Below are 16286 nucleotides of genomic sequence, written 5' to 3' on the forward strand. Positions count from 1 at the left end.
ATGCTGAGATGTATGTTCTCAGATTTGCACAGGTCCATATGTAGTTGAGAATGTTGTTTGTTTGAGTTTTTTTAGCAATGAGCATGTTCCTCTTCATTTTATTTGCTAGGAGCTAACGGGTGAATTAGAAGCATTTAATCTAAATTTCTAATTTGTTTTTGCAATATTTGGAACCAAAATCATAGTAATAAAATAATCTTGTAAATTGAAAGGTGTGATTTCTCAGGGTGGGAGGAAAGTTGAAGAACAACAAAGGAGGTATAATACTTAATGTTTCTCCATTGAGGGTATATGCATGTGGAACTGAAGCTCATAGTAGTTGTTGGTGTATTCCCTTGAGCATGGTATTTTGCCTTTGGTTTTTGAAAGGATCAATCACTTGCAGCAATCTGTGTAATAAATTTCTGGTGTGTGACTACTACTTTATTTATTCTTTTTGCCTGATTTGCCAGAATGCAGTACCTTTGCTCCTTTGTACAGTAAATGCACTCTGTAGTATCTACGATGGTATCGTCAAAGGATAATTTATTGTCAGATAGAAAAATAGGTCAACACTAATGTCACTTGATGATCAACCCCCCAAGTTTAATAAAACACCTCACCAGCATGGATTCAGCACAGTGTGCTTGATGTTTTATTAGGACTACAGTACCTTACAGTACCTAGCTATAGCAGGAGTGTAATTACTGAGCTGTCATGGTGATAAGTGGGATTAATGGCAGCCTGGTGCACTTTAGTCTGCAGAATGCCTGGAAGATGGTATTATTATAAGAGAAAGTCTGGACTGGCATATTCATGGCACCCTCCCCTCCTCCCCAAAGCTCACATTCAAGTTTGCATTACCTGCCCCTCCCAGTAGCTGACATTTTCAACAGCTGTTATTTGTGAAGCAGCTCAAAAATCAAAAGAGAAATAATTTGGTAAAGATGCTTGCTAGTCTGAAAGAGTAATCTGTACACGGCTCATCCTGCCAGGTGTCACGCAGTTTTGATGTGAGATTGTTCTATATATAATCCACAGAATGTATTTTATGTTCAGTGTGCTTCCTCTGTTTTTGAATTTGTATTTTAAAGAAAACCGTGCTGAGGAAAGTGAAGAGTAAAAAGCAGTAATGGAATTGATGTCTTTTAAAATTGCATTATTTTTGAATTCTATTATTTCCTTACTTGCCTACACAGGCAAACTGCTCATCTGAGCCCTCATAGTGGTGTTATTTGGTCCAGTGCATCTCCTTTTTGCTGGTTTTTAGTACTAGAACTTCACTTTCTTTCGAAGAAGAGAAATTCTTGTCTGCTCAGAATGCTAAAAGCATCCTCTTGACTCAGTGTTCTGGCCACAACCTTTTGCAGTCCCCCTTTCCTTGTTAAGGCCTTTTTGACATGTACCTGTCACAGGTGGTGCTGGGCAGTGCTACGTTCAGCTGCCACAGCTAAACCTGCTGATGCTTTTCTGACATCCCACCTTGCTGATCTAGTAACCCAGTGTGGTGTTGAACCCACGTTTGGCTTTTGCAGGTTTCCCATCTTTTGCAGCCTGTGAGACTTGTTTACTTCAAGTACATCCTCTGGGGCCTTTTTTCCATGTCTAGTGCTGTGAGAAAATCCAAACAGCCGCTACCACATGTGCCTTCAAATTTTGCTGGTGCCATGTTGTCTGCAATACCCAGCTGGATGATAATGAATAATAAGATGAAAGGCTAATTAATCTTTAACTTAACTAGCCTGCCCTTCTCTCACATTCCACCCTTAACTGAAAAAACAACAACAAAAAAAAACCCTGATGTGTGTGATTGACAAAATTAGAACAGTGTTTTGCTGCAGGTATTCCAGTCATTTATTTCTTCGTTTCTTTGTATTTAGTCCACTGGCCTCTTGCAGCTTTTCTGTATTTTAAAGTACTCTGTCCCAACCAGTTCCACAATGTTGTTACCTAGCACTGAATAACAATAATTAAGATATACTTGTGGAACTTACGTTAAGTATCTGGGCTCAAATAGTATGTAAAAATCAGATTTTATTTCTTTTTCCGCAGATTGTTAAACCCACAATTTGCATGAATTCTGAATGTTACTAAAGCAGAATCAAAAGAGCATGTGGAATAAACTAACAAATTCTGAGACAAGTAGTGAGGCATTTGACCTACGAAAATCATTGATCTATAAAACCAAGGCTGTGTACTAATACCTTTGTGCCTAACAGACCATTTTAGTCCTTCAGCTGACTTTTATCTTTTTTCTAGGTTTGCTTAATGCAAGTTGTGTAGACTGCCCTGGGGACTTAATCCTTAGATAGGACTGGTGCAAGCAACCAGATCATTACACCCCCATGTATGATTATGCAGAACAGAAAATCAATCTTTATGACATAGGATGTTTTGCCACCTTATTACTTACTTAGGTTTTGTCATTAAAAATGACGGGAAGAAGGTCTTAGGGATTTTGATAGGAAGTATGTATAAGATTACGGAGTTGTTTTCAGAAGTCACAAACTTGTCACAGGAAATTCACCAAAAAGTGACTTGAAAATTCATCAGCTATTCTTATTCTTTGGACATACAGTAAAAAGTAGTTTCTTCCTTTGTGGAAATAGTGTTGCTTTTGTATGTCTGATTGTCCAACATTCAGCATTTAATCCATAATGAGACTTCCAGAACTTAGTTAATAAATTTAGGTTTGCAGCACAGATTTTTTCAAATAGATAAATGAACTGGTCAGAAGTTTAGCAATCATGGGTTCCAGGGAAAATATTACCTCTGTGTAATTTGAGGGTTTCCTGATATTTCAACAGGTGTGCTTGTAAATGGTACCCTCTGCCTTCGTATGTAAAGTGCAGTCAACAAAACATAACTAATCTGTGCTGATGGCAGTCAGTAATGAACATGTAGTGCTTTGAGGTTTTAAATAGAAAATCTATGAATGTGTTATGCATTGTTGCTTTGTGACTTATCTTTTAGCTTGCTGACTTGAAAACTTTATGCTCTGGGCAGCACTTGTATTCCAGGTCTCCTTGACACATCTTCTTTTATTCCCATAGATGCTTAAAGTGTGCAGATGCCCCTTGCCAGAAGAGTTGCCCAACTAATCTGGACATCAAGTCATTCATCACAAGTATTGCAAACAAGGTAAAGTCGGGCTTACATGGCAGGAGATAACAGCAGTTACTTGCAATTTTGTGGGTGAGATTGCATTTCAAGTCTTATCTTTGTAAAGTCTTCAAAATAAAGTGCTTAGAACAGACATTTTGAAGTTTGAGCCAGCTAATTTTGTTATTTTTACTTCTGTTTGGTGCCTGTACAGATAGTGTATAATGCAGATCTATTTCTTCATGTCCCTTTTTCTATGAACTTTTTGGTTTTGATGGTTTTCAAATACAATGGTATTCAAAAACCTGAGCATTATAATGTTTATTTAACCTTTCTGCTACCTGAGGTATTACAGTTACAAACCTTTCCTTTCATCAGAAGTGGAGGGGGGGGGGGGGGGGTGTTGGTGGTTTTCTATATATTTTAATTTTTTTTTAGAAGTGATTACAATTTAAATTTCCTATAGAAAGAAATTTGGTATAAGGATGATAATGTCAAGGAATATTATCTTGTCCTTTATAGTAAGAGGCTCTGTTTAGTGCAGATGTAGTCTCTCACTGGGACTGTTGCTAACATACTGCAGGAATAAATAGGCACCTCTCTTTGGAGATACTTTTCTGAAAAGGCTACTGTACAATGATCATAATGAGATCTTAAAAACATTATTCTGAATTGTGGTTTACAGATTACTTTTAATGGTCATAAATAGAAATAAATAAAGGTTTCTGCAAAGTTGATGTGACAGGAATTATTAGGCTGTCTGGGATAGCCTAGAGATGATATTGGTTGCCCCATATCTCTTAAAGCTTACTTCCCATTTGTGGGAATCATCAGCTGGCATGTGATTTACATCTGTATGAACCCAACTAGACTCATAATCTATTGAGGGTGCTCTAAGGGTTATCTTTCTGTTTTTTATGCTCTAACATTTCTCACTGGTATATGCAGTTGAAAGGCCCAATACAGGTAGCACTGAGTAAAGTGGGTGGGCAACAGCAGCACTTCCACGTTCAAGTGAACAGCCACATTGCTTTTACTAAACTGTGTGGTATGGAGAAGGCACCAGTAAATTCTGCACCTTATAAGAAACATTAGGATTAGAGGAGATATTAAAATGTGTGTATCGATTATCATGTAACTTTTGCTCTGGTTTGCAGTAACTGGGATTATGACCAGTATATGCATATAGAATGTTTCTCTTTATTGTCTGTATCTTGTCACTGCTGCATTTGTTTTCATGAATGTAGGCATCTGTTTGCAACCACAGTGTAGTTTGTGGCATACAGCTCCTTATTACCGCTTCAGGCATCTTGAAGCAGGCAGAGTGAGCAGAGAAGGTACAAAGCAGTAATGAAACTGCTACTCTGTCTGATCTGCCTGTGTCAGGAATTGTGTAGCCAGCAGGAGCAGGGAGGTAATTTTTCCCCTGTACTTGGCACTAGTGATGTCACACCTTGAGTGCTGTGTCCAGTTCTGTCCCCTCAGTTTAGGAAGGACTTTGAGACACTTGAGCACATCCAGAGGAGGCAACAAGGGAGGTGAGGGGCTTGGAACACAAACCCTGTGAGGAACAGCTGAGGGAGCTGGGGTTGTTCAGCGTGGAGAAAAGGAGACTCGGGGGTGACATTATCACTCTCTACAGCTCCCCAAAAGGTGGCTGTGGTCAGGTGAAGGTTGTTCTCTTTCTCCAGGCAGCAACTGACAGAACCAGAGGACACAGCCTTAAACTGTGCCAGAGGGAAATAGAGGTTGGATATTAGGAAAAAGGTTTTCACGGAAAGAGTGACAAAGTACTGGAATTGTCTGCCCAGGTGGAGCCACCATCTCTGGATGTGTTGAAAAAAGAGTGGATGTGGCATTCAGTGCCATGGTTTAGTTGAGGTGTTAGGGCATGGGTTGGACTTGATCTTGAATGTCTCTTCCAACCTAGTGATTCTGTGATCATTGTGCTGTAGTTTCTTTAGGAAACCTAAAGCAAATTTTATGGAAGTATTTTGCCAGGATGGTCTTTTCTTATGAAGGATTCATTATGCTACTACTTTGGGTAGGATAGGGTGATATGTTGTTGAGGAAAGAAAAGGGGCCTAGTTATCAAATAATAAAGCTGGGAATAAGCAACCAAGGAAGATGGATTGAAGCCTGCAACAGAGGAAGTCAGAAAAGGACCTAACACCAGCAGCATCCTGGTACAATAAATTTGGTGGGTCTCTTAGACCCTGACAGCCTCCAAGATATAACGTCCCTTTGTAACTTGATGGAAGGGGTAACTTATTTTAAAGGCAGATTCATTTAGAATTCTGAGTTTCCGTGATGCAGCAGGGACAATAAAGGTGGGGTGACTGCAGAGCTTTGAGAGTTATGTTTTGGCAGTGCTATACTGGAATTATATTCGTAAACTGCCTTGAAGGTTTGAAGTAAAGTCTTTGCTTTGCTGAAGCCAATGAGTACATGCTTACTGATTCGACTAAGGCCAGATTTAACCTGTCAGATGGTCAGTGAGGTGGATCAACACTATAGAATTTGTGTTGTTTGATGATGACTTTTGAATCCTCGTGGATTCAAAAGCATGGTAAGATGCTGGCTTTGCCCTGAATAGGTGACCTGATCACTCTGTGTTTTATCTGAAAATCCTGCTATAGAAAAGAATTGCAGCTTACTACTATTCTCAGTAGTTATACTTTTTTTTTTTTTTGTGGAGAACCCAAACTATCTTAGATTACTGAAATGTAATCATAGCATGTTTTTTTGGACCCAATCCCTACCTATCAATATCTTCTGTATCCACTCTGAAACCTATGATTGAAGGTGTAATTCAGCTTTGGTAACTGCTTTTACCTCATGGTCATGTCTGGTTATTGTGTAGGCAGAAGGAAACATTCACACATAGGAAGTTTTGAAAAGTTGGATATTTGGTTTCTGCTGTTCAAGGTGTTAGGATGGAAAATTGCATTCCTAAATCAGCATTGCTTCTGGTAATTCAAGTTTCAAGTGTGAGTTTACATACAGTATTAAGCTCTTCTTTATCTCCTTACCCTATAAGAAGAAATCTTACATAGCATGATTGTGGAAGTATTTCTCTGCAACAGCTCTAATGCTGACTTTAAAACTAAACAGCCAGAAAAACAAACCAAAATTAGAAGTTAGTAGAACCCCCAGGGGGATATGCTTAGCAAATAGCTGAATTCATGGGCTGAGAAACAAGGCTAGAGAGTCCTGCATACCCATTGCAGGGGGTTTGGAACTGTATGATCTTCAAGGTTCCCTTTCCATCCCAAACCATTTTATGGTTCTGTATTTATAGCCTCCAAGTCAATGGCTATGCCTTGTGTAATTCATGTCCCAAGCAACTTAAGGAAACTTACAGTGCATAGAGGGAGCCCAGCCTTGACTTTGATGGCTGCAGTCTGGGTGGGGGGGGGGGGGTTTGCAAAAGTTGAAATGATTCACTTGAAGTCATGGCCTGGCAGAATCTGTGTGAGAGCCCACTACTTGGCTGCTCTGTGGTGTCCTCTACTGTCTTTCATTCTGCTGCTGTGGTGGTACCTGCACCATATGCTTTCAGAGAAAATAAAAGACAAGAATGGTGCAATTTTGAACACTAAAACATATGATTTATAATTTTCATAGTTTTAATGGAACCAGTAAGTCATTTTTCACTTTGTTAAGCATTTTGCAAAACTTCTACGGAAATAATAAATTAGATATTATCATTCAGTCTGAATATTCAGCTTGATGAAAATTTCTGTATTATTGTCACTGAAGTTCTTGCTTAAGATGATCAAGGATATTTTGCATGTCATTGAAAATAATTTTCAACATGATAAATTTGTTTTTGCTGTTTTCATCTTATAAATAACGTTCCATTTTTAATCTAAAAGCTTATAAATATGTATGGTAGCCTCTAGAAGAAATAAATAGATGAAACATAGAACTTTCAGGTGTTTGAGGTCAATAGGTCCAGGGAGTTTGGGTACATTTTGTAGGGTTGCTGAAGTTCGTGCCCTGCTTCTGAATCTCTCATCGCTCACTTGAGAAACTTGCTTCAGCTGGTTACCTTTCTGCATGTTTAGAGAAGATTGTGTTCAGTAAATTCCCTGTCCTTATCCTTGTGTAAGCAGTATTGCATGCAGGTATTTATTTAAACTTGATTCATTATTAATATAGACTATTTAGACAGCAGTAAACTGAAAATGAATTACTTTGTCAGGTATTAAAAAGCTCTATTGTATGCGGTTTGTTTTGTTGGGAAATGGCTATAGCAATCATAAAGGGTCAGGGATTCTTGTTCTCTTAAGCCTGAGGCTTTTTAGATATTTACAGGCCATGTACAGTGTAGCTGTTCTGCCATTAGACCTGAGCTCTGGAGTAGAAGAGGGACGAGGGAGGGGTGTTGTTCCTGGGTTGAGAGGGTAATTGAATTGCCAAACTCAATGAGCCTTGTGCCTCTTTGAGAGAAAGGATATCACTTATGCTGTATTGTGTTAGCTGCTGTGACTCAGTAGAGTTTAGCCACAACTTCCATTCTCTTTTTTCCATACAAACTGGATTACAACTCCACTTTTTAAAGGAACAGTCTATTCCATTGTGTCTTCCCAGTTCGTGTTTCTTGGTTCATAAAGACTGCTTGTAATTGTGTCTCTCAGAGATCAAACTTCAAATACACCAGGCACATGTTACTATCTTTGTTTCTAAACATCAAAAGATGGTAAACGAGTATTCTGACTTCCAGCTGTCCTCGTTAAATACCACCGCATTTTAAAACCTGTATTTCTTGCTTTATAATGAACAAGTGCTGTTTTAGTTGTTTATTTCTTTAAAAAGAAAAAAAATACACTAAAAAGGTATGTTCCAAACATGTTCAGCTGCTGCAAAGAGAAGCTTTGCCCCCCAGCCATGAAGTAGTCGCCAGAACGATTTTTAGGATTTTCTGCCCTCCTTTCCCTGTGTTGATATGTTAAAGCCAGAAGAAATTTGTAAAATGGAGCTTTAGCACTTGTCATCTTTTAGGACTGGCACAAGCAAATGTTTTACAGCAGCCGAAAATCCTCCAATTTCCCAGAAGGATCTCTCAGCCCGAACACTTGTAGGGTGTGCAGCTTTTCTCCTGCTCAGCAAATGCGTGCCAGAGAAGCGGCCCTTTAAAAAGCAGCAGCTCCTCACATGCTTTACCTTTGAACTGCTCAGTGAGAGAGTCTTGGAGCTTTTTGTTATCAGACGCCTTTATGGTTTGAGTAGTAGCATTGAAAAACAGCTGTTGGTGCACACAGGGATATCAACTTTTGTTACACAGCACAGGCAGAAGGAGTGAGTGACTCAGCCTTTATAGTCTCAGTCTGTAATGAAGAACTGGGGGTACAGAAGTATCTTTTGTGTTATCTGTACTTGTAGAACTCACTTTGTCGCTGTGACTAGCTCTCACATTTTTATTTCAAGCCATGCATTATTGCAGTGATTCCTGACATTGATGCTACAGTTTTTTCTGTGTTCAGAAAGACCATCTTCTCTCATATCCTTTAATAATAGACTGGTTTGCACTGATGTGTCAAAGCTTTTTAACAGACTATATGGAGGCCAGCATTAAAAAAAGAACCTAATGCCCTCCCCAGAATCCCAAACCAAATGAAAACTCCACATTAGAAAGCAAACTCAAAAAAGAACCACATCTCCCAAATCAGCAAAGCTGCTCTCTGGATGAAAAGTAAAAGGTTGTCCCTGGTCTGTGCAGAACACTGGAGGAGGGAGAAACTAAAGTCAGGAAGAGTACAGAGAAGCTTGTGGAATACTGGGGTAAGTTTTAGGACTTCAGAGGAATCTTTCAGTTTAAATTAAATGAAAGAAAATTTGTGTGTGATTTTCAAGAGTGAAAGTCTGTTTTTTCAAATGAAAAATCAGAGAGGGAACAAACTGGAAGATAGACATGGATACCAAGGGATAAGGGTCAGTCTGAAGTTTGGGAGATTGAGGGAGTAAAGGAAAATGTGTTTGTGGTGATGCACTAGAAATAAAAAAAAATGAAAAGTGTATAGACACAGGAAAACAAGATACAGAAAGTTGTGGAATTGATAAAAGAAAATAAATAAAGATTGCCACGGAGAAAGGGTGTTGAGAGACATAGGATTATGACAGGTGAGAAAAACAGGATGATGGGTTTTTTCCTGTGCCAGAGGAACTCTGACTAAATTAACAAAAGACATCTATATCCTATTGCAAAGACTGTAGAAAATGAGTCACAGTTCGGATGTAAAATACTGTAGGTGGGGTACTGTTAATACAATGAAAGATTGTGGAAGTCAGCTGCTAGGTGACTGGTAATAATTATGTACAGATATTCATCACAATTAATCTTTAAGTACTACTTTGGGGCCCCGGGTTTTTTCAAAAGTGCTGTTTTATTCAGCTTTCTCTGTTAATTGTAGTATATTTCAGGTCACTAAATAAAATAGTGAGGGGAAAAAAAGGCATTTAAAAGAAAAATTAGGAATGATGTTAAATTGATGCACAAGAAACAGTGACTTTTCTTGAGATGTCTGTTTGTACTTAGTGTAATGGAATGGCTGACAGCTGGTTTCAGTTGCCGTAGTGTAATTATGTAGAATAGACTTTTGCGATGACACTATGTCAATTAAGGAATCTCTCACTTTCTAGACTACAAAGGACAAAATGACAGTACAAGATATTTCTTCCGTTCCTTTTCATAAAAAGATAGTGACACTGTGTGAAATTACAGTCCTGTTATGATGACACAAGTCAAATGATGTGAAAGATTTCTGGATTGATTAAAAATCATCAGCATTATAATATAGAATATGTATGATTTGATAAGTTGCTGTTATGTTTTGTTCATTCTTCTTTGGAAGATATTTGGGGGGGGCTGACAGACTGAGGGCGTTTCTTGTTATATTTGAACTGGTGTGTGTCAGTGTGAAAAATGCTCCTTATATAACAACATACTTTAAATAGTGACTCGTTGGTCTGCGGAAATATTTTAATCCGATACATCTTGAGTAAATTTTAAAACAGTTGCAGAACTTAAACTAGAATAGGAGGTGGTGATATTTTCCCCTGTATTTTGCTGTGTCTCCCTTTTTTAAACTTAAATCCAGATGAAAAAGAAATTATGACTTTTTCTTTTTTCCTTTTTAACTATTCACGCTGTCTCTAAATTCTGATAAAGTCAGTGTATTAATTTTTATTGCATAAAGCATAATAATGCATATTCTTCATTGTTTTTGAGAAAACTGCAATATCAAAACACCCTGATGCATAATGAATTTATTTAAAAAGCTCTTGAATTGAAAGAAAGGATGCTATAAGCATTTCCTGATAGTAAATGCAATTTCTTCTGGTGTCTCAGTATTGATCCCATGTGTTTTAATAGTTTTTTTCCAAGTAAAAAACAGTCTAATTTGCATGCAAATTATATAATGCTTCCAAATGATACATGTGGAGATCCTCCTCTGCCTGTTTTCCTCTGATTATTGATATCAGTTTAAGGCTTGTTTTTGTTCCCTGTGTTAGCCATGTAGTATTTATTGACATTTTGATGTAGGAAACCACAAAACATCTTATTCAGTTAGATTAATTTATTTCTGTGGAAGTGCACAGGAAAAAAGATTCTGTGAACAAAGGCAGGAGCAGACATTTATCTCATTAAAAAATTCAGAAACATTCTAGTTTTAGACCTGCTTCCTCTGTGACGTCTGTAAGAAACTGGCCATCTGAGTCATCTTATTATTTAAACATCTACAAAAATTACTCCAGACTGTTAAGGTAGCTAGCATGATTCCATGCACTGATGTAACTGTGTCATTTTAATGAAGCCAGCCTCCCTTTAATTATGATCCTTTCTCATGTACAACATGTGTGTAGCTACCCGCCTGCCAGGTCTGCATCTCTGCATGTCTATTTTATTTGCAGCCTACTACATGCTAGTTTTATGAAATGAAGTGATCAATATTTATTTTTTAAACGTGACTATTCTATGAATATTCTACTTTTAATGTCACTGATAAATGTAATGATCATTAGCACATGTTTTCAGCTAAAAATGGAGAAAGCTGCATAAACACGATGTGTTTGTGTGACTAAACATTAAGATACTATACACATACTACAAACTCGCATTTATTACTGTACTACAATGCTTTGTAGTTTTGTAACACAGTTTGTATGACACCAGTCAGTATTACTTACTAGACTTACTGAATTTATCTCCCAGTTTTCGTCAAGTATTGTAAAACATTTCCTCTGATTGTTTGGTTTGTTAGATAATTACAGAGTAAAGATAGGATAAATGATTAAATAGAATAGAAGGACAAAGAGATGAAGCAGCTCAGAGGTAGCACAGGAAGTCCTGCCCAGAGCCCAGCCTCCACGCTGCAGTGTGCCCTGGCAGGCAGGAGGTGTGCAGGTGGACTTGCCCGCAAGCCGCGGCACAGTTGTGGTAGCAGCACGTGGCAATATCCTTTCACTGGTAGTGAGCGGGAGCAGTGGCAATGGGAACAGTGCTTGCACTGGTCTTCAGGAACAGAAGAGGACAATAAGGGAACTGCAGGTCTTCTGAGAGAATGTTGGATGTTTACCAATGGTAAAATTAACAGAGTAATTATTTTTTGGCAGACTAGGAAACCAACTCCACTTCGAACATGTGCTCTCATTTCATTTCTAGAGGTGCTCATATTAGCACAGCTGGAACACACTGGTGAAACGGTGCAGAAGCCTTGCCATGCTGTTCTCAAATATCTTTCAATTTACCATTAATTTATTTTAGGTGCTAAGGCTAGAAGATATATGCAGGTTGATGCAATTTATTTAAGGTCTTTATATTTAGCATGGCAATGCATACTGTATAGTTTTTGATACTCTTATTTGAAGAGGATGCAGTTTCTTTTTTCTCAGGTGCTGCTAATAGTGGCAGCTGCAGGAACTCATGATCATGACAGCAATATCTCAAAACTTCCCAAATCAGGTCTCTACCTTCATATACTCCATCATATTTCTCCCAAAAGCAAGAGTCTAGCAGCAGCTGGCCTTTTACTCCCACTGAGTATTCAGTCCTCAGTTCCAGTTTTCTTCTTACTGAGCTCTCATATGGTGTTCTGAGACAGAATTCCTTAGATATCCCCTAACAAACTGTGATCTTGGTCCTAAACCTATGCTGACCCTGGGCCTTTCTCTCTGAAGTTACTTGTGCTTTAACATACTCTGTCTTTCTGTAGTGTAGCTGTGCTCAAAGTTTGGTTTGAGCTTGCAAAAGAAGTAAGATGTGCCAGCTGTGTTGATGTTGCTTATATTGGCACAGTTCAAGTGTGAAAATATACTTTATATATGTAAGAAAATTAATTTTAAAAAAGAAATACTTAACAGCTTTGCTTTCTAGGCATAATGACTAGGCCTGTGTGTAGATTTTAATTAAAAAGCTGAAAAATGTAGAAAATCTTTAATGAAGTTGCTTAAATGGAAATGTACTTTGTTTCCATTGAACCAGAGCTGAAGATAATAAATGTAATGATCCTGGACAACACAGGAATGAAAACTGTAAGTCTAATATGTGTGAAACATAAAAGAGAACAAAAGTTCATTGAAAACCATTTTGTCTTTGAGTTAGTGAGAAAAATCACCAGTACTAATTTGTAATTATTGCTTTAGAGTAGAAGAAAGCAATGCCTAGATGTAATTGTCTGAGGAACAGGCATCTAGTCCCACTTAAGATGCTGCAGGATATCTAGGCTGGTCTCATAGCTGCTTCAGAAAGATGTGGGTCTCCTGCATTCACTGTCACCTCTGCTGTATGCAAATTTGTGTCAGTGACATACTTCCGTAATTTGCTGCCAAATTGAGCTTGCAAGGTTTTTTTTTTAAGCATCCCTAATAATCTCTGATATCAAAACAGTGTAATTAATCTGGAAGAGCAAAACTGTTTGCTAATACCTACAATTCCAGTTTAACTAATACTCCTTTACATTGGAATAAATGAGAATTGGGGATAATAAAATCTCTTACTGGTCACCACAGGGGAAATGGCTCTTCTGAAGGTTCTTCAGAACAGTTGTATAAAGGGGTTGCCTGTTCAGCCAGGATTAGAATTTCAGTGGGGCTTAATAGTGTCTAAGTACATGAAAGTACACCTTAGGCAGCTGGTTTGTGTTTCCAGGTGATGGACCGAGGCTCGTGGTGGGCAGTAGACCAGTAACTGTAAGCAAGGAGTCCAGTTCCATTTGCAAATACATTTCTTGAATGTTGGCATTTTCTTGGTAATCTCTGTATGTGTCTGTATGATCTGGTTTTACTTTAGAGAATTGCATGCTCAGTGTAATAATACGCCTGTAAGGAATTTGGACCTCCCAAACCAAATTCTTGTTACCCCATGGTTGGTTAAATTGTCCGAAAGTGACGCTGCTCTTTTTATTCCTAAGGGGATTCTTACTCTGTGTGGTAAAGTACTTTTTTCGAATGAACACTTCTGTGTGCATTAGCCTACTTGACAGAAAGTCCCAGGCTTTGCACAGGGTCTGCTATGACCAAGTACTTCATAGTGCTTGAACATCTTCTCTCTGTTCTGGGTCAGCTGTCCTGGGACAGGACAGGTGAAGGTACTTGTTATAAAAACCAGTTCCTTACAGGGGATGATTATTAAGGACTGGGATATGGAAGAGGTGGTGGAAGAGGAAGGAGACATACCGTTTTGCAGCCTCTCAGTTACTACTAGTGTGCAGAAAGCCAAAATGCAATCCCAGTATTAATTTCTCAGTAAAGAAACTTGTGTGGAACCTCAGCCATGTGCTTGTTCTAAGGGGCACTGTATTGTCGTCTTCTGGTCTTAGAAGGTAACTCTAGATTTAACCCATTTTCATGGACTTCCCTTGGTGGGACTTTTAGAGGGGGTGGAAAAACTGGTTAAATGAAGGAAGAGCTACACTCTTCTATTAACTACGCTTCTCTACTGACAATCCATAAGAAAATACAGTATGTAAAATGTTTGCTTTAATTACAGTATGATTTCATTAACGTAGGTGCAGAACTGCCATCAGTAGTTCTCTTCCTTTAAATGACACTTTAGGTCACTCCTGGCATTTCCTCTGATTCTTCCTCTTAAGACAATTATCCAGCTGAAAAAAACACCAGAGGTTGTTTTCTCACAGCATGAGACACTGGGAACTTGCTGAAGTCCATTCCTTAGATTTTTATTATGGAAGGAATTCTTGCTAGTTTCTCATATATCTGGTGACTGTTCCTTTTCTGAAGAAGTCCACTGAATATTGAGAATCTTTGAAGTTGTGAATTGTAGGCAACATCTTTGATCGGTTCCCTGGTTTATAATTTAAGGAGACAGGATAAATGTTTGCCCTGATAGGTGTGTGTTGAGAAAAAAAAAGAGTTCAAAAAAAGAGTTCAGTAGTGCAATGTCTGCAGGTGGCTACATGGAAAATCTTCTCATCACGTGTCTGGGAAAATTTGCACTGCTGCTCTGGTGTGAAGGACAGGAATATCCACAGAGATGGTGTGCAGAAATGTGTTAAATAAAATTTTTATTCCTGAGTCATAAGGAACTGGCAACATAACCAACACTTTCTGGTCATACCTGTCACAAGGGTTGCAACTCAGCTACTGCCCAATTGACCTAGAAATGGAGAGAATATTTTCAAATACATAATGCAGCAGTTGTAGTTTTAGAAGAAAGATTTGTTAAGCTACTAAAAATCCTACAACCACTTCAGACTGAAGATGCTTTTAATCATTTTGCAAGCTAAAAAGCAAGAGCTTACCTTTGCATAATCCATAATTGTTGCTGCCTTTCTTCTCAGTGTCTTTAATAGAATTTTGCATAGCGTATTAGTACATTTAAGTAATGTCAGTGTTATTTAACATATATATTTGTAAATTATTGTACTACAAAATTGTCACTTGAAGGTTTGAATTTTTGCTTCGTTGGTACATGACTCTCATTTTTATTCCTTCTTCCTTTCTCTTTTTCCTCCAGAACTACTATGGAGCTGCCAAAATGATTCTTTCTGACAATCCACTTGGCCTGACATGTGGAATGGTGTGTCCAACATCGGATCTCTGTGTTGGTGGCTGCAATTTGTATGCCACTGAGGAAGGACCAATTAATATTGGTGGATTGCAACAGTTTGCTACTGAGGTAGGTAGGACTTGAAAATATCTTAAATTCTATGTACTATTGAGTATTGCCTGTGGTTGCCTTTGTTAATGAATTTTTTTTTAAGTTGATACTAATAAAATAAAGGTGTAGAAAGCTGAAATAATTATCATTTTTCTTACAGCACATTTGAATACTTAGAAATGCTTTCATAATGCAGTATATTGTAGAAACATAAGGAACATTATTTGCGAACAGGATGATTCTTCAGACATACTGGTAGTTGAGACAATTTCTTTTATAATGAAAGATTTATCTCGGGTGAAGTTGTGGATGTAACTCAAGTAGGCTGCATAGGGGAAAAGATCAAGTGCAGCTGTATCTGTAAGTGCATATTACAGAGATGTAGAACTGCTCTGGGCATAGGGTAAATCCTATAGCAGAATTAATGTACGTTTACACTGGCTTTGAGACAAAGGAAAGCATCAGATGATTTTTTCATTTTATTGTCCTGTTTTTCCAAACCTAAGTAAATACATAGTTTGAGATTGACCTAAAGTATATATCCATATGTATTTATTTATATAGGTACAGATTCACAGCGTATATGTGTAAATTTACTTGTTCATAAAGGTAGGTGCACGTTTTGGCTACTGAAGCAAAGGCTGTTACTTGCTGCTTCACATGAGAAATTCTTCGCTTGGGTTTTTGTTGAGCTTCTTGTGCGTTGCTTGTGATTATGTAGTTTCAATGCTGCAATTTCCATCTGAAGAAGGACAGAGGCAACTACTCATTTGTTAACTTCTTTTGTGAGCATGGAGAATTTCTACCTAACTCGAGGTCTCAGATGGTACCTCATCTATCTGTCTGAAGTAACATTGGCTACAAATTATTATTATTATGGTCTCTGTAAAAGTGAGGGTGTTGTGGCTATATCAAAACCAGCATATTTGTGTGTTAAGATTGCACATTTCTATCTGTACAGTCCTTGACTAATGTCCATATCCCTGTTTTGTATCATGAGCCATTTGGCTGATCTTATTTACAAACATGAAATGAAGTTCCAGTCAACTTTGCAAAGCCCAGGAAAAAAGCCATCTCTGTA

General features: G+C 38.0%; 1 protein-coding gene across 1 annotated transcript in view; it reads left to right on the forward strand.

Moving 5' to 3' along the window:
* Positions 1 to 16286, forward strand: part of DPYD (dihydropyrimidine dehydrogenase) — a 318409-nt gene that overhangs the window by 69288 nt on the left and 232835 nt on the right. Inside the window, exons 3-4 of the mRNA XM_062497926.1 lie at positions 3033 to 3120; positions 15062 to 15223. Of these exons, the coding sequence (XP_062353910.1) occupies positions 3033 to 3120; positions 15062 to 15223 (250 nt within the window). The remainder of the gene's footprint in view (positions 1 to 3032; positions 3121 to 15061; positions 15224 to 16286) is intronic.

This window comes from Cinclus cinclus, chromosome 8, assembly GCF_963662255.1.
Source record: "Cinclus cinclus chromosome 8, bCinCin1.1, whole genome shotgun sequence".
NCBI lineage: Eukaryota > Metazoa > Chordata > Aves > Passeriformes > Cinclidae > Cinclus > Cinclus cinclus.